The following is a 19,080-nucleotide window of genomic DNA, read 5'->3' as shown; positions in this document are numbered from 1 at the left end:
CCAGCAGAGATGTCTCAGCTGATAAGAGCCGGTTGTTGTTCGTGATGACAGTGATCGAGGAGGACAAGGTAAAGGCTCACCCATAAGCTCCTGCTGCTTTTTTCAGAACAGGGTTGTCGCCTGCTTTATTTATCACAGCATGAAGCGCTCCAAGTTTTTTGCCTGCTGCAGAGCACGGTTGTGCATCCTTGGAGCTTCTTTTGCAATAGCTGTAACGCTCTCCCAAGCTTTTCTGCACAACCATGCCCACGGAGACCAGTGGTACTTGGGGAAGGCCAAGAGGGGCTCATTGAGATGGCCAGCAGGGACACCCGGCTCCAAGTTGCTGTAGGGGCCTGGCAGATGAAGGGAGCAGAGGTCCCTGCCCCCCTTTGGCCATATTGCCTCCTTGCTTCTGCCTTGCTCTCTTTTATGCCAGTAACATTCTGTCCTTCACTGTTGACAATTACTGAAGCAGTTCTGGCAGCAGCATTTGTTATCTGACCTACAAACGCTGCAGAAACACTGTTCTTCAACTTTGCAGCTTAATCATTGCCAAGGGAATCCTTCCCAACCTTGTAGATTAGTGAGATCTGGGCCCCAAGTTGAGCAGACAGTGTGCTGATTGGCTCCTTTCCCACCAACACCCATGAAAAACTTTAATCCAAGGATACTCTTCAGTCACATGGAAAGGCTGAGCAGGTCAGTCATACAGGATCCCACTACCACCATCTTCAGCAGTCATGGTGCTGGGGATGGAGCAGCTGTAGTGTCCATGCCAGGACATGCTGCAGGCTCTGTGATTCCTGAGGGCTGGTACAGGCTGTTATTCCTTGCTTTCCTGCCTGCTTCTTGTCCTGCTGTCAATAGCAGTGCATGGGCGCTGACTCCTGAAGTCCGCATCAATGTGCTGATTTGTACTTCTGTTGCAGAGCCTGTGAAGCGAAGCTGTGAGTGAAAAGTGGAGCTAGTTGAACAGTTATTTACTTTGCTTTACTTAAATAAATGATACAAATGGAATTAGGGTAATTGTTGGCCTGAATTTTTCCAGGGCTTCAGCATCTCTCCATCATCTATGTCACAGCAACCCGAAGCGGAATAACAAATAGTAGAATAAAGCCTCTGATGAATATTTCTGAGAGAATTTATTTTAGCGAGACAGGGGGGTACAATTAGCAGTACATCCAACAGGAAGTGCTAAGAATCCTGTAAGTGCGAGGTCTTGAGCTGGGATAGAGCAGCATCTCCCGTAAGCTGTGTTCCTGTGGTCCAAAAGGTGTGGAGAAAGGGGATGCGTGTATCTGTGCGCATATGTTGTGCTCCTATTGAAGGTGAATATCAATTTTGATTATCCGAATATTGGTATAGCAGTTTAGAAATAGTTTGCCCAGAGGAGTTGTTTGCACTGTTATATTTACCTGCCCAATGAAATCAGACAACCTTTCAGTCCATGAATCACAGCACAGTGTTTGCCATTCGGATTTCTATGGTTGCGCCAAGAATGTGACAGTATCCAAAGAATTTTATTGAATCAAAGTAATAAAACTGAAAAACGGCATTGACTTTTCTTTGGCTTTTTCAGCTTCTTGCTAATTCTGGCCTCCGAATGTACTTCGATGCTTTTTAGATTGCATTCTATTTAGTTACTTAGTCTCTCAGACTGTAGGCTTTCTGTTAAATCCCAGTAACTGTTTGTTGTAAAGCTTGGGACGCTCTGCCTGGTGCTTACCGGCCTCACTATAACATACATTTTCTAATGATTTTTGCTGTTTTGCTGATTTTGAGAATTTGAAGCGCAGAGCGGGTTTATGCAGGCCACATGAATTTCTGGCTTCAAGGCAATGATAAGCATTTTAATAGCTTTGTAAATGACACCATGCATTTAAAGTTGGTTTTCAGTCATCTCGAGATAGTTTATTGTGCAAGAGTGGCTCCAGAGCAACATTCTTTCCTTCCAGAATAGAAGGTGCCAAGGGGATTGGTATGTGGAAGTGACTACAGACAGAAAGGTTTTCTTCGGGAGGCTTAAATATTGTCCCTGATGTGTTTTCACTTTGCGTAGCCTCCTGGTGTTCCAGAGGGCAGCAGTTCTGCATATCACACTGTGGAAGCACCCTGACACTCCTTATGGACACTTGCTTCCGCTGACCGGCCACTGCCTTGGGGCTGCTCAGGCCTTCACACCAGCCCTTAGGGAGCCCGTGGAGGGCTGCGGAAGAGAGCACGGCTCTGCCCAGGGAAGCCTGTTTGCATGACCTGGCTTTTTGTGGTGCAGCCGAGACTCCATGATTCTCCTCCAGCTTTCAAAGTCAGGGAAATGCATCGCTTCCTCAACTGTGGTTAGAGATATTTTTCATCCATCTTTGGCAGCTGTTTTAGAATGACAGTAGACGTCCCTTACCGAGTCTTGTTTTCACAAGCTAAAGGGTTGCACCAATCAGCAGCTTTTCATTGTTTTTTCCTCTTTTCCCTAACAGGCATGGTTTTATACCCTCCCTCTGTTTCAGTTGCTCTCTGCATAATTCATCTTCTGCCTTGCATTAGGAGCACTAGGCTTTTTTCCTCAACTCCCCTCTTCACTTTCCCTACCACCATCATGCACTTTTTCCTGGCTTTTTCCTGCCTGGATGTCTCTGCACATTGTGCCCTGCACTATCTCACTTTTTACATCAGGCACTGCCCATCCCCAGAGCTGGGATTGCCAGTCTCCTTTCCAGTGCCAGATCTCCATGTTCTACCACTTCCATTTCATCCACTCTGGGGAATAAGTCACGAGTGTCCCTCTTGTGAGGATTTGCAAGTATGAGATGCGTGGTGGTGTTCTGCCAAAAGGCGTTCGGTGACTGCTATCAAGTAGTCCTTTGATCTGGAGACAATCCAGAGGTCCTCGCAGTTCTGCAGTACAGATGTCAGGAGCTCTGCTTCTTCTTCCCCTTCCCTCTCCTTCTGCACCTTCCCTCACCTTCCTGGGTTGTGCTCCTAACCTCCATAGGCCTGGGTAAAGGTGATTTCAGGTCATCTGAAGAATGATGCGCCAACCTGATGGCATAAATGGGCTGAACAACGGTTGTGTGCAGACAGTTGTGCTGTGGTCAACATTCTGGTCATCTCTGGCTTTAAAATAGCTTTTATTTTTCTTTATTTTAGCCCCCAGATTTACTCTGCAATGGGAACTGTGCCTGTCTCATGTTTAAAGCAGATTTCTTCACTGTGCGTATGGAGGAAGGTGAAGGAAGTGATAAATCTCTAAAGCCAGTATGATAAAACAAATCCCCTCTAGCGAAGGGCCAGATACAGCATCTTCTCCTCCCTGTGACAGAGAGTGCATGAGGAAGGACAGGAAGCAACTGTATCACCAAATCCAGTGCAGGGCTTGGGTGCTCTCTGTCAGCAATGGGGAGGTTTGGGGAACCGGAGGAGAAAAACACCACTGTGGTTGAAAAGAAAATAAAGAAGAGACTGGAGCATTGAGAATTTATGGCATCTTTTCCCTGCAGTAATCTGAAGAAGATCCATTGTCCTCCCAGTTTTTGACATGGGAAATGCTTTGTAGTCAGTTATTTCCTGCACTCCTTCTTAGCATCAAATCAATAACAGGATCCACACTGTTCCCTTTCTTCCCTGTACTGCTGTTAGGAGCTGGGGAGCGGCAGGCTGCAGGTCCCAGTGGTGCAGCTTTTGTTACCTCATGTGTCTATGGCACCAGTGCCCTGTGAAATGCAGGACAGGTGCTGAGCTTTCCTTGGAGCCATGAGGCCACCTCTGGGCAGGCACCGAAGGGCTCCACCAGAGGCAGGAGGATGCAGAGTGGACACGTTCTGCTTGCTGCCACCCCCTGCTGCCGCAGACCTCCTGTGAGTCTTTGAGGTGCACTCATCTTCTGAGTCACATCGGTGTCACCCAGCAGGCAGTGTGGTGCTGGGGGATGTTGTCTCACATGATGTGGATACTCTCAGGCTTTCTTTTCACAGTGACCTTTTAGCCTCCTACCTCATTTCCTGTGTGAATGGTTGCTTGTCTTTTCCAAAACAACATCTTAGTTTCTTCTGGTGATGAGAAGCATGAAAGAAAAGCAAGGTCTGCTTGAAATGTACAAACACTACGTGCTTCTCCTGCCTTCAGAGCATCCCCTGCTTGCTCTTGTATCCTTGTGGAAGGGCCGGAGAGCAGCGCTACCAAAACAGATTTCCTTCTCCATCACTTTCCATCATTACCACTGCTTGGCATAGAATTGTAGCTCCTGTAGGCAGATGGGCACACATGCAGCTGTGCTCCTGGTAGATCAGCTGAGCACTGCTAGCACCAGCGCTCACATTCTTCACTCGTTAATGAATTTAAATGATGTCACAGGAGGAAATTTCCCCCTAATGGTGTAATATTCTCAGCTTTCTTTTTTATACCTGAAATTGCCAGTTACAGGCAAAAAAAAACCCAACCCACAACAACATGAAACTCCAAGACTGATTTTAATTGCATTGCGAGGAGATCTGTGCTCCTCTTGAGTCAAAAGATTTTTATTTGATTATGTTCAGATTTTTACTTGCCAAACACCATAATTCTTTTGGTTTTAATTAAAGATTTTTTTCTTCTTCTTCTGCATTAGACTGATGCTAAACTGGATTCACTAAATCTTCTTATGCTGTAAGTAGCAGTGACCCAGATAAACACAGTTAAAAATTCAACTGCTGAAACTACTAGATGTTGCCGCTGTAAGACACAGCGAGAGGAAGGCTAAAACAGTTCTATAAATTTACAAGGGTAACACGGAGCTTCATATCATTAAAAGCAGATTCATGGACTAATTTGATTCTTTTAAATTAGATGCACAAATCTGCATGAAAAGAGTGTCACTTGGTTTGGCATCCAATGCTTGAAAGTTAGAAGGAGGCCTGTGAAAAAATTACTTTTCCCTTCTGCATCCGTTCTTTTGCAGTGTAACAACAGAGGCTTTGGGGAAAACGGAGGATAATTATTTATGGATGCGGCTACAAAGAGTCTGCAGTGCTTTGCCTCTCAGTGCCTGAGCTCATGGTGACAGTAGTGTTCCAGTGTAAGGGCTGGGGTCTAGCCAAGCCCGCCACCTGCCTATAGGTATGGCCTGGATCAAGATGGGGAAATTGAGACTTCTCCGTGGACATCAAGACTTGTCCATGGACTGGATCAAGATGTGGACATCAAGACTTCTCTATGATCTGGATCAAGACATGGACATTGCCAGAGTACCTTGCTGGCCTAGATTTGAGTAAACCTGTTCCATGGCCCAAAAAACTGTGGTTTAGCAGTGTCTGATGGGATGCTACCTGTGTTTTCAGATACGTGTTTTGCATGTTTTCCTGCCAGAGCAGGTGATAGGAGGAGCATCAGAATGGCTGCTGGTGGCATGGCATACCAGCTAGCCACGCAGACCCCACCGGTCCTCACGTGCTGGCAGGGAGGCCTGCTGGGCATCTCTCACACTCTATAACTTACCCGAACATGGATGTTACCACTTATTGGGTTTTTGTGAATTTTCAGACAGCAGCGTCAGCTGTGTTTACGCAAGGAAGAAAGATATACTACTGGGGACAATCTGATAATAAACAGCCTTTAATTAGTGCAAAAGATGCAATGGGACCTAATCCCTCAGTGCCTGTTTAGACAGCCGGACCCAAACAGCTGGGTCTGGTGCCCCATTATCATTCCTCTGGGGGAACCAGGGGATGCTCCATTTCATCACTGCCATCCTGGTGCCTACAGCTGATTGCTGGCGTGAGGCTTGTCCCAGACCCATGGAGATAGCACAGGCCATGTCTTGCTGAGCCAGAGCATTTTTACGTGGGAAGAGCCCATGAGGGTGTATGCCTACAAGACTAAGAAGACAGGCAGCAAAAAAATAACCCAACATTTGCTCCAGTGTGCCGCATTTATTTATTTATTTTTAAGATCTATTTGTTTTGTTCATCTTTATTTTCTGTTTCATTTTCTATGTAGTGAAATGAATGATACTGCAGAGCCAGCTTTCGTCCTTTACTGTATATATGTACAGCGATTAATTTCTAGCTGAAAATGTGACAATGTGAGATTGAAGCTCTTCTCACTGGTGTTTTTGTGCAGGGAGATTCTCCCATCTCCCCGGGAGAGCCGAGCCATCAGTGTGCGGCCACTGATCTCTGAGGCTGGATAGCACAGCCGGACGCCAGACCTCCCCTCCAGGTTTGCTGGAGTGGCCTGGTGACATGCCCCAGGGGACTTACAGTCAATGATGATGGATTACGCTGGTCCATTAATGCAGCGGTCTCATCTGGGAAAGATGTAATTGCCGTTCCGTGTCCCGCCGCTTCCGTAAGATTTTCAGCACACGTAGTAGAGCACGTCGCGATGGAGATGGCTGGTGACGAATGTTGCAGTAAATATGTCAGGGGCTCTGCATCCCGTGGCAGCAGGCTTCTATTCTGGTACCAGGCAGCCATCGTTAAGATGGGGGAAGTGATAATCACAAAATTTGGTGTACTGCGGTCATTGTGATGTATGGGCTCTTCTAAGGTTTGATGGAAAAGCATGGGAAGCGCTGATCTTGTTTCCTGCTGCAAGACATGTCTGCAAAATAGGTTCGTGTTGACTGGTTCCTAGGGACCAGGAAAGGCTCGGTGCAGCTTATGGGATGGAAACCTGTGTGTAAACGGATGTGAAATGGAGATTTAAAAAAAAAAAAAAAAAAAAAAAAGCTGCGTTTTTCCTCACATCACAGGAATTCTGTGTTTTTCTGGCTCTTATAAACAAAATGCCTGCAGCTGCTTACACATTTTGCAAGGATAAAAATAAGGGGCTATTTTTGCTTGGAAGCTTTTCCATCCACACAGCTTTGGATAAGGTGGCATGTTTGAAACCTGGCGTGGGTGTGCTGTCTGCGTGAGGATTAGTGGCATCAAGTAGCTGACGAAATGTTGGGTTTGGTGTACTGATGTGATGACGTGTTGGAGAGGGAGAGGCAGTCCAGTAAATCTGGAGCTACGAGTATAAAAATTGATCTTGAACAGGCGAGCTGAAGGAGGATATGGTTACTCAAGTTGGTGAAGAAGGGATGTAGTGTTAAATCACCATTTTTTTGCCCTCCAAACAGCTAAGGAGTCTGTCGCAATCCTTCCTTCTTATAGTTTCCATTTAGGTACTTAAAGGCCGCTATCAAGTCTCCCCAAAGCCACCTCTCCTCCAGGCTGAACAGCCCCAGCTCTCTCAGGCTCTCCTCAGTGAGGAGGTGTTGACTCAGTGAGTGATGATGTTCAGTTATGATCAAAGCCTGCCTCATGCTCATTCTTCCTTGCTGCCGTGAGAGGGTTTGGGTGGCAGCACCAGGTGAATGGTGATCGTTGCAACATTACTGAGCTTGTCCCTGTCCCGGCCTCGCTTGCATCAAGTGTTTTTTGACTGGAGCTGGCAAGCCTTAAGGAGGAGACGTGAAAGGGTTTGCTGGCTAGGAGGCAGCTGAGGGTGTTGAAGCCATCATGGTGCAATGGGGCAAAGTCAGGTGTTTCACCTGCAGAAGTGCTGTAGTGGTTCACAAAATGGATTTTAACTTGAGCTGGCCAGCTGAGCAGGGTGACTGGTGTGATGGGTCCCTGTCCCTTGTGAGCAGAAGCTGCATGGTCATGTCTGTGAAGGGCAGCCTCCATCAAACCAGTTCTCATCTGAGTATTGGGAAACATCAAGGGAACACAGGGAGAGTGTGTGAGTGTGGGGTCGGGGGAGTGTGTCGGGAGGAAGGTTGCTGAGCTGGGAACAAACCTCTGCCGAGGAGCTGGCGAGGCTTTGAAGTCTTGTCACTGACATCAAACTCTGAGACCCTTTGTAGGAAACGCTGTGCTTTAAGGACTGTTTAATAAAGCCCTCGACTGGGAAAGGAGCAAATATTTTATCAGGCTGACGCTGAGTGCTTTTTGTTGTGGGTTTGGGGGGAAGCGGGACTGGCAATTATGTTTAATTGATATCCTTTTCCTCTTGTTATCATTGGGGTATCGATTGCTGGGAAAACAAAATGCGTGTTTTAAAAAATTAACTGTAAAGTCACAGCTCTCGTTTGTTTTTTTTAGCTCTGTGCTCTCAAAGCAGCTCATTTTTCATTGCTTTGCTGGCAAATAGAATGTTTTGATTGAAAACAATACTAAATAATCAGCTAAATGGGATATTTAATGGCAGGAAAAATTGTTTAAAATATTTTTTCCCATAGGAAAATCATGCCATTTGCTTTTCAAGCCTAAGAAGCCTTTCAATGCCAGTGTAGGTTTGCATCCTTCCTACTGTCTTGCTCCAGAATTAAACACCCTGGGCACAGTGTGTGTATCAAAACGTGTGGGTCGAGGTGTGGTGAATTCCAGGAGCTCTGGCACAAGAGATATCCCTCGAGTATGTCCAGTTTTTCCCTCCATCACTTTCATGTTGGGTTTCTTAGGCCCCCACCCTGCTGCCATTTGCCATCCCTGTGGGATACCCAGGGCAGTGCAGCAGCCCCTAGTGCCCCGGTCCCAAAGAACTGATGCACCTGGATGTTCTGGGAGCAGTGCCTCATGTTCCCCATCTGAACAGGAATTTGGAGTGTGAAAGCTGCAGTGAGGTTGCAGGGATGTCACCAAACTCTGCGGCACGTGACTCAGCAGTAATTACGGCTGGCAAATTTATATTTATCCCTCACATGTCAGGTTCAATATGTCAGATTTCCGTACGCTGTCTGGGGCTCTGAGTGTGTGTGTCCAGCTTAGTGCAAGCTGAGCAAGCTGCCGGTGTGCGGGCACTGCCGTGCTGCTCTGAGGGGGAAAATAGAGCCCTGTCTGTGTAGGGTTTGTTCCCAACAGCAAGGCTCTTCTGCTGCAACAGCTGTGAGACAACTAGGATTGGGATGTGCTGTGGATAGGAGAGACCTGAACACTGGGGAAGAGCAGCATCTCCAGTGGTTTCAGAACAGTCATGTCTCATAGTGCGTGCATATACATTAGTTAACCTTATATACAGTTTGGGTATGTCTGTTCTCTATTCCTGAAACAACCTTAGTCACAACATGAGTCTTTGTGTATGTGCGGCTGTAACAGCACAGCACAAGTCACAGGATGCAAGGTGATTTACAGCTCGCTGCTGTGTGTCAGTGTGTGCCCTGGTTGCCCTCTGCCTTATCTACTGCAGAAGGAAGCAGAAAGATGGGGTGGGCTTTGGCTGCAGGCAATTGCATGCGTGGCATGGGTGGTCCCACAGCGAGCACCCACAGCCCTGGGAAAAGCTGACATCGGCAGGGGATCAGCAAGCAGGACGGAGTTATCACCGCCCTCATAATGGCATTTCTGCATAGCTAACATATCATTTCCTGTAGAGCTGCACACATCATTGCTTAGTGCCATGAACTTAACTCTTATCAGCACCCCGGTGGGAAAACCCAAGTTATTTACAATAGCTTTCTTCTCGGTGTTGTAAGCTTATTTTCAATTAAAACAAACAGCAAATTAAATATTAAATAGATAAGTAGGGAAAGTGAAATTAATTGATTTTCTGGCACTGGGGTGAGGCAGAGAGAGGAACCTTAAGGCGGTTTTGCTGAGTTGCACTGCCTTCCTTCTTGCTTATCAGATACATAGCACTGGCTTTAAAAGCCAGGCAGCTCTCCATATGAGTAGAGGAGCAGCAGTCCTCAAAGTAACAGCAGTACTCACTTCAGGTTGTTCTTTATTAAAGGAGAAATGTAGTACAGCTTTCACTGTTAATAACAGTGTTGGAAAATGCAGTTCAGTGTAGGTCCTCTGCATAGAATTATAGATACATAGAACAGTTTAGGTTGAAAGGGATGTCAGAGCCCATGCAGCCCCAACCCCTGCCATGGGCACAGCTGTCCCCCACCAGCTCAGGCTGCCCAGGGCCCCATCCAACCTGGCCTTGAGAGTTGTGCCCTGCCACCTAGGTGCTGCTGGCACCACTGGGTTCCTATACCTCAGGGACACAGGGGATGTAGCCTGGAACTGCATATGACCATGCCTTAAAAGCCCCAGAGCAAGAAGCAGGCATTTCTTCCAGGTGCCTGATGGTGATAGATGAGCTCTTCTTTCCCTCGTCTAGATACTTCCTCTGCCCTGTCACTTTCTAAAGCAGCAATGGGGGATTTTATGATGCTTCAGACTTTCATCCTGCACAGTTATTTGTCTCTCTCTGTGGCTCCATGCAGCATGCTAATCCCTCAAGGCTTGTACGCGGCATAATTTTCATCTTAATTTTTCTATTTCTCAAAGCTAAATGGCTTTACCAGGGGAATAGAAGGTCATTTCCCATCCCTACCAGATCACTCATTTGCTGTGGAAATGCAGAGATCGTCTCACGCTTTGCAAACAAACGGCAGAGCAGAAGTACCGGTGCCGCCTGCAGTGCTCCTCAGTGCTACAGAACAGAGGGCAGTAGGGGTGCAGGGCTGGGCTGCAGGCCTGAGGGAGTTTTGAATGGTTCTTTTATAAGGAGGGAGATGACGTGAGAAGTATAAAACCCCTTTTTAATTCCCCAACAAGATGGGCCTGCTTGCTTTGGTGCTGCTGCTCGTCGCTGTCTGAATCAGCAGCATTATTTCTCTCCTGCTTTCTTGTGCTCGGGAATCTCTGCCTGCAGCCGGCACTGAGTGAGGAAACAAACAGAACCCCTCAACCCCGCAGTCGTGTTTTCCTCTCAGTGTTTCACGAGATGAGAAGAATCATGAATTATTCTCTCCCAGCCAGCAGCGGCGGGGGAGAAGGAATGACTCATCTGTTTACTTTTAAAAATCCTCTTTAAAAATCAGATGTACCCGATGATACATTATCGGGATTTCGCTCGCCCGGCCCCAGCTATTAACTCCCAACATCGCTGTAGTCCTGCTCTGGCCGTGACACCGTGCTGCCAAACCTGGGGATTTACAGGCCTCAGGAGGGATGCTCTGGTTTCCCGTTTCCCCGCCTTGGCCGTGGTTTGCCCTTTGTTTGGGGGTTGGTTTTTGCATCTGTCTGCGTTGAGCTGGCAGGTGACGGTGCTGTTCCCGCAGCCATTCATGTGGGCAGGGCAGCGCTGTGAGCAGCGGGGCCATCCGTACAATTGTGGGGTCATTAAAGTTGGAAAAGACCACTAAGGTCATCAACTCTGTGTACCCAACACAGGCTTAGGGTCTGCGTGTGGCTGCTGTGGGTCAAGGATGCAGGGTGATGGTGATGGTGATGGTGATGGCGTGCGGTCTGCTCTTGGGTAACAGCGTGCAGCTGTGGCGCAGGTGAGAAATGTAAATCTGGGGTGCTCCGGTGCTTCCCCATGGTAACAGAGTTAAAAACGGACAAGTTTCCATGGTGATTATTACCTCAGGATGCGCTGCTCACTTCAGGAGTGGCACGGGCAGCATGGCAAAATCTGCGGGCGGAAATTATTTACCCTTCTGAATAAATGAATGCACGGTGCCATTAATATACTGCTTCGCAGGGGAACGTGGGGGGAGCAGAGTGTTGATTTTTGAAGGAAACAGGTTGTAGATTTCACTGTCATCAACAGAAACAGTCTCTGTCCTTTTTTTTCTGTTGACATTTGCTTGGTTTAGATAAAGGCATTGGCTGGTAAAGTAAATCTGAATCAGAATCACAGAATGGTTTGGTGAGGACTTTAAAGCCCACCCTGCCCCAACCCCTGCCATGGGCAGGGATGCCCCCCACCAGCTCAGCTGCCCAGAGCCCATCCAGCCTGGCCTTGAGCGCCTCCAGGGACGGGGCACCACAGCTTCTATGGGCAGCTGTGCCAGCACCTCACCAACATCTGAATAAAGGATTTCTGTCCCTAGAGGTGTTGAAGAAACGTAGATGTGGCACTGAGGGAGATGATCTTTAGTGGGGTGGTGGTGATGGGCTGACAGTTGGACTGGGTGATCGTAGTGGTCTTTTCTGACCTTTATGATTCTAGGATTCTATCTGCCCTTGTAAAAAGCCAGTCTCCCTCCTGTTTATAAGCTCCCCTCAAGTACTGGAAGATCACAATGAGGTCTCCCTGCAGCCTTCTCTTCTCCAAGCTGAACAAGCCCAACTTCTTCAACCTTTCTTTACAGAGGAGGTATTCTGGCTCTCTGGTCATCCTCATGGCTTCCTCTAGTCCTTCTAAAGGGCCGTGTCAGAGGTACTGCACCAATGGCCTGACCCACTAAAGTAAAACCCCATGGGAGGAAAACAAGACAGCTCTTACAAGGGAACCGAGGACCCTTTGCCACGGTGGAACATTTCTGAGCTGTGTATTTTTAGAAACGCTTGGTTTTGTGCTCCTGCTGAGTTAAAGCAGTGTGCAGTCTCTGGGCTCTGCCACACACTGTCATTAGGCAGACTTTGTTTAAGGCGGCAGAAGGGGCTGCCTGAGCCCTTGGGTTGGCTTGCATATGGGTGGGGCTTTTTGACTACAGGCAGCCCTCAAGTCCTTTAAATTATCTGTGTTTATGGCTAAATATAAGTTCCTCAAAACTCTTCGTACAGCACTCACGGATGTCTGTATATATAGCATCGCTGTGTACATTACCGCTGTGAGTTGTGGAGCCGCTGCCCTGAAACGTGGAAACGTTTAAGGGCTTGTTTTGGTGACAGGGTCTTCCAAGACAGTCGCAAATGTTTTGTTAAGGAGGAGATTTATGCACTGCCTAAACCATGTTTCTGCATCGCAGGCCAAGCGATGTCAATGCCGGAGCCCATGGCAGCCCCGTCCTGCTGATGGTGATGTGAGCACGGCGCTGCGGAGCCACAAAGCCCTGCGAGATGGAGGAGCTCTACAAGGAGACCCCCAACCTGCCCATGGATGTCACCAGCCCACCGGCAGCGATGGCCAACAACAAGCTGGAGAACGGTGTGGCCCAGCTGATCACGGCAGAGGCCTGGAACATCAACTCAGCTGACCTGATGAAGAAGGCCCTGTCCCCGCTGGTGACCGTCCCTGCTCCCTCCATCCTGACACCGCCGGCCGAGTCACAGAGTGGGGTGGCACTGAAGGTGGCGGCCACCGTGCTGCAGCCCATCTGCCTTGGGGACAGCCCCGTTGTCCTCCCCATCCACCTGCAGGTGGCTGGCAGTGCTGCCCCACAGATGCCGGCTGGTGGTGCCACCCCATACGTCATGACCACGCAAGGCCCCGTCCCACTGCCAGTCCTGCTGGAGCAGCATGTCTTCCAGCACCTCAACTCACCCCTGGTGCTGCCCCCTGGCACTGCCTGCCCAGCCAGCCCCCTGCATGGCAGCCTCTTCCCGGGCGCCTCTGCCCCTGTCAGTCAGCCCCAGCTCCTGGACCCCAAGCCCTCAGGCCCAGGCCAGGAGCCCGTGCTGCCACCCGTCTTTCAGACGCCTGGTTTCGCTGCAGTCCTGCAGGACCTTTTCCCCTCAGGGCAGGGCACCCTGGGCTCAGCCCCCTGCCAGCCCCCTCCTGACTATGCTGCCCTCCCCCCCCAGGCCTTCAGCTCACCCCTCTCCCCTCTGGTACCCCCTGCCACACTGCTGGTGCCCTACCCTGTCATTGTGCCACTGCCCGTCCCGGTGCCCATTCCCATCCCTGTCCCCATCCCCGTACCCCACGGCGCTGAGGCCAAGGTAGCCACTGACCCACCCAAGCCCCCAGTCTTCACCCCGCAGCCCTGCAAGGGCACCCAGACTCCCCTGGAGAAGGAGGAGACAAAGCCCTTCGACCTCGTCCACCAGCGGGACTTCTCCCAGCTAAGCCGCCACACTGTCATCAAGATGGGCAGCGAGAATGAGGCGTTGGACCTCTCCATGAAGGGCCCGCCTGTGCCTCGGGCCTGCGAGGCTGCCCCGCCACCGCCATCCCCTGAGGATGGGGCACTGGACCTGTCTCTCTCCTCCTGCCGCAAGCCAGGGGGCCCCCATGGGGAGATGGCCGGCAGCGGGCCCAGTACCGAGGGCAGCCCACAGGACAAGCCGGCCACCCCTTTCACTTCCGCCAAAGCGCCAGAGGCTGCGGGCAAGGCGGAGGGCAGGGTGGCGGGGCCAGGGCCAGGTGAGCTCCTGCGGCCGCCACAGAAGTGGTTGGTGGAACCAGCCGGGAGGGCGGCCTGTGAACCCAAGGCCGGTGGCAACAACATCGAGATCGTCAGCACCTCGCAGACAGCCAAAGTGATCGTCTCCGTCAAGGATGCTGTGCCCGCCATCTTCTGCGGCAAGATCAAGGGCCTGTCAGGGGTGTCCACCAAAAACTTCTCCTTCAAAAGGGACATGCCCCAGGACTCAGTGTTGCAGTGTTATGATGTGAAGAGCCAGCCCGAGCCCCGGGACAACGCCGAGGCGCTTAGGAAACCCGTAAAGAACAGGAGCGTAAAGCTAAAGAAAATGAACTCGCCCGAAATACACATTCTTCCAATCAAGAAGCAACGGCTCGCTGCCTTTTTTCCAAGAAAGTAAATTATGGGTTTTTAGAATTTTAAGATTATTATGGAAAAAAAAAAATAAAATAAAAAAGATGCACTTGGTTTAAAACTCATTTAAAACTTTAAACTATCTTTGTAAGTTATTTTTGGGGGAAGGGGGGAGAGGAGCAGATGTAGAGTCCCTATAAGCTGGGTTTCTTTTTTTGTTGGTTTGTTTTGTTTTGTTTTGTTATTAAATTTTGACTTTTCGTGGGAAACTGAATAAAAGCAACCTATTTTTCAAGCAGATTGCACATTTTGCAGCTTTAATGGAGTAACGGATGAGTCAGAGGGGTAAGAGCTATTTTCACTGCCATAAAGTGCTTTGATGATGTAATTCTTCATAATGGTTAGAACGGAAATTTCAAAATAAATGTTTGTACGTGCTAATCGGTGGCGGGATCTCTGTCGTTTCTGAAGGGCTTTGGCCACGTGGAGGAGGCCCGGCCAAAGTCTGCAACCGCCCTCACATGATCAGAGTGAATGCTACTGACAACCCACCCGGGAGCAGATTGGGGTGTGCTGCAGGGGGCACTGCACTCCACTGGGCTTTGGAGTGGTAAAAAATGAGGGTAGGTGAGTGGTGAGGCCAACCCGGATCTGAAGTGTTGAAAGCAATAGCAGCAGTTACTTAAATGACAAGGTCTTAAAATCTGTGAGAATTCAGTTGCCAAGGAGTGATGAGGTAAAATTGGCCTAGTTTTTTCCCAGCCTGACTGTAGATAGGTGAAGGCATTGTTTATTGTTAGTTTTATAGCTGTCTTTGATGGCCGAAGTCAGTGATCATGAAAGAGCAGAACCATGTAACTTCATTACTTGGTGCTTTACAAGCCGCGCCCATCCATGGAGAAATGTGAATGTACCATTGCAATAAAAGTTCTGGTAAGTGACAGTTTTGCACTTGTGTATGACAGCTGGAGGTGCACGATTGCACCTTGGCTTTAAAGGCCATCTAGCCCAACCCCCTGCAATGAATTGGGATACCTACAGCTTGATCAGGGTGCTCAGAGTCCCATCCAGCCTGACCTTGAGTGTCTGCAGGGATGGGGCACCCACTGAGATGTAGCTCTGAACCCATCATCCAGGTAACACAGTGCTCTGACTGCACCATGCTTCCTCCCTCTGCAGCCAAACAGCACCCAGATCTCCTCTGCTCTGAGGAGATGGTGGCAGTAGTTCTTGCAGGAAGCTGGCCAGACGGGCAACTTCCAGGTTCAAAACGTCATCTCCAGGTATGGGCCTCATCCTGAGCTTCATTGACACTCCCACTGCAGAGAGCAGGGCACTGCTCAGTGCCCCCATCAACAGGGGTCAGGAAGGGTGTTCTGCTGCTCTTCTGGGCTGAAGGACTACTTTATATAAAGAATGAGGGGGTGCTGCACACCTGCAGCATCAAATCCTGCCAATCTTTTTAAATGATTTTAAAGCCTTTATTCTTTCCAAAGCTGGCAGAACTGAAAATGCTTGGAGAGCTCATAGCATTGATGGATTCATTAATGTTTTGTCATCTGACAGGTTTTTTTTTGTGTCTTTTAAAAATAATTTTGTTCTTAATTGAAAGCGCTCTTCTGCTTTGTTTTGTTCCTCCCAAAAAGCTGCGCTGATGTGCCACCTCCCAGTAGCTGCAGTGCTGGGGCTGAGGAGGTCCCTCAGGACCCTGGTCCCCATTGTCACTTCCCCATAGCAGCCAAGGCCCCAAGGAGCTGATGGAGGCCTGATGGCGGCTGCAGCTCCTCACAGGGAGCGGAGGGGCAGCGCTGAGCTCTGCTCTGTGTGACAGCGACAGGGCCCGAGGGAACGGCATGGAGCTGTGCCAGGGGAGGGGCAGCTGGGGGTCAGGGAAAGGGGATGCACCACAGGGCGGTGGGCGTGGAACTGCCATGCCACAACACCTCCCCTTATACTGTGCTGGGCATAAGGCCCCTACCTTGTTACCATCTTCCTACCAGCGCTCATGTGTGAAGCACATGGGCACAGAACAGGGCACTTAATTACATGAAGATTGAGCGCTTCCACCTCCTCCTCCTCCCCGCTGCTAGCAGCAATTACAGATTTTGTACATTGGGCCATTAATTTTCTCCACGGCTACATTTTAACTGCTTCTGAAACTTCTGCAGGAGGAGAAGGATGGGGAGCTGCTATGTGATATATGGAGCCTCCATTTCTGGTGGCTGTTAATGGAGACATTAATACCTCTTGAGAAGTTGAAGGGAAAGTCATTAAGCCGTAATGACAGGAGGAGGATGTTTTACAACGATGGGCACGTGCAAAGTAGAGACAGAAAGGAGCAGCACTGACCCTCAAGGGCAACCCGTGTTGGCTCCAAGCTCCCAGTGACTTGGAGGGTGGGTTTTATTAGGAGGTGAGGAACGAGCACAGTGGGATCCCTTCCCATCTGTTTGCTCTCAAGGAAGGGCTTCGCAGGAAGCCATGGACCCCAACTTCAAGCTCAAGGGGAAAGCAGCCCCTAGGTCTGCTGGTCATTTCCTTGGCACTGAAGCAAAAAGAGGAAAAGACATTTCTAAGCCTGACAAAAACAAGTGATATTTAAGCTGACAGAACAGACACACAGCCAGGTGAGAAACAGGCAATTACGAGTTCAAGAAGGTGGAAAAGGGGAAGATGGAAACAAGTAGTGGAAGCCAAGAGCCACCTCCAGATCTGTTATAACCTGACACCTATGTTAAAGCTAGCAAGAAGCCATGAGCAGATGAGGAGCAGAGCAGAGGAAGCTGTCAGCTTCACAGAACGCACTGCAGGGAGCTGCGGCACCGTGAGCAGCAGGCAGTGAGTACAGGGTCTGCTTGCTTGTGATGAAGGCAGCTGAGATACAAACACAACACACCATGGCACAGCACAGGGAACACATCCTTCTCCCTCCTTCTGCCCCCTGCCATGACACAGCCAGTGGTGGGGAAGAGCAGGACTCAGCAGCAAACCCAACTAAACTAGAAAGACAAGGGACAGAGAGCAGCAAATGTGTCAGTTTCTAACACAGATGCATATGTAGCACTGCCTTGTACACACAGAAGTGGCTGCTGAACACCAAAGGGTGCAGTGCTGGGAGTCTGCTCCTCCACTTGTGCAGAGGCACCTCAGGACAGTGATCCAGCAGCAACACACAGCCTGCCAGCAGCCGCGACCAAGGATCTCCGACAATGAAAATGGTGTAGAACAACATTACATAATATCCTGGTGCCAGACATTTGGGTTTCTTTTTGTGCTCAAGTTTATGAGAACAGGCTGAAGTGCTTGGGCAGGAATGGTGCACATTTGTGCCCTTTGCTTCTGTACACGCCTGCCACTTTACTCACTTCAACTTGCTTCTCTACTCACCTGCTCCCCCCTACTCTTATTTACAGTTTCATTTCTCCGAGACTACATCACATACTCATCAGTTCTGAAGTCTGCTATTCAGGATAGTCTGGGGCTGTCCTCCATGCACAAGCAAATCCCCTAATTTCGGTGTGGAAAATGTGTTTTCCACAGTTGTTAAATTCCCAGTATCACCCCCATGCTAGGAAAATCCATCTTGTTGTTTAACCACCTGAATCATTTCTGCATGTTTCGGGAGAAAAATTACTAACCACTGAAGTATTTAGCACTGTTCTGTGCCCACATACGCCAAGCTCTCCTTCAGTAACAGTGTAATATCCTGAAATTAATAGGCTACTTTCAAATGAAGTGGCGAAAATGAAAAGAGGAATGGGTGGGATGGCACCGAATAAACATACCTGGAACGGAGCACTGTTTCCCAGGCAAAAAGTTTTCACTATAATGAAGTTCAGGTTTGTAGGAAAGCGCTGGGAACCCAATGCCCTGCCAAGCCCCCTTCGCTCCCAGGATTACTAATGTTCCTTAGCCCACAGCTGTCTCAAAATGACCACATTTTCTGCATTGTTTTAATATCATCCTTCCCACAATCTCCTCATTGACGGCATTCCCATCCTTTTCTGCTTAAGAACCGGAGATGATCGGCAATGTTTTGTCCAAGTCTGGCATCTTGCAAACCAAAGCCACAAAGCAGTGCATCACTGCAACACAAAACAAGGAAGTCCTTCTCCCCAGGACCTTTGTACTGCAAAAAAACCAACAACCCATGAGTCCCATCAGTAGGTATGGGAAAGTTAGTAATTGTTGGGGATTCTGTTTCACCAGTTCTTTAGTTGTCTTCTGAGACCTCAGAGGGAAAAGAATAACACTTCACCTGCATCCAAAGTTATAAGATTTCAGGTGGATTTGTCATGCTTTAATTGAAGGTTTCCAAGTGTGTATCAGGACAACTTGGCACAACAGCGTGCCCTTAGAAACGCACACAGCTCAGCCATGCAAGCACAGAGCTGCCCCGCTGGTCCCAAAGCCTGAGGACCACATGCCTCACTGGCTGAGTATCCCAATACTCATATACAGGGGGTTAGAGCAGGACTGAAAAAGGAAATATTTAAATGCTATCATCTACATTTTGCCATTTCAAATGCGAAATGACAGTGCTGGGAGTGTGCAGCACACTGGGATTCAGGCTCAGAAGTATTCTCAAGGGATTGCCTTTTGGTACCAGATACTTTGGACATCTGGACTTTTGAGCAAGACCACTTGTGTGGTAGACCATGGGACTTTGTCAGTGCCCCTTCATTTAGGGGAACATCCAAGCATGTCTTCTTAAACGGCAGGTAGGTCTTTCATGGAGGGTTCAAGTAAAGGGA

The 19,080-nt window shown here is 49.0% G+C and overlaps 1 protein-coding gene across 3 annotated transcripts in view; it reads left to right on the top strand.

Moving 5' to 3' along the window:
- Positions 1-14,767, top strand: part of RAI2 (retinoic acid induced 2) — a 30,727-nt gene extending 15,960 nt beyond the window's left edge. For all 3 annotated transcript variants that reach the window (XM_015886042.2, XM_032441096.1, XM_015886051.2), the window contains exon 2: positions 12,635-14,767. In XM_015886042.2, coding sequence (XP_015741528.1) covers positions 12,726-14,372 — 1,647 coding nt within the window. In that variant the 5' untranslated portion in view covers positions 12,635-12,725 and the 3' untranslated portion in view covers positions 14,373-14,767. The remainder of the gene's footprint in view (positions 1-12,634) is intronic.
- The last annotated feature ends 4,313 nt before the right edge of the window (positions 14,768-19,080 follow it).

This window comes from Coturnix japonica, chromosome 1, assembly GCF_001577835.2.
Source record: "Coturnix japonica isolate 7356 chromosome 1, Coturnix japonica 2.1, whole genome shotgun sequence".
Taxonomy (NCBI): domain Eukaryota; kingdom Metazoa; phylum Chordata; class Aves; order Galliformes; family Phasianidae; genus Coturnix; species Coturnix japonica.
The sequence above is the reverse complement of the archived record's forward strand: the minus strand, read 5'-3'. Positions and strand labels throughout refer to the sequence as shown.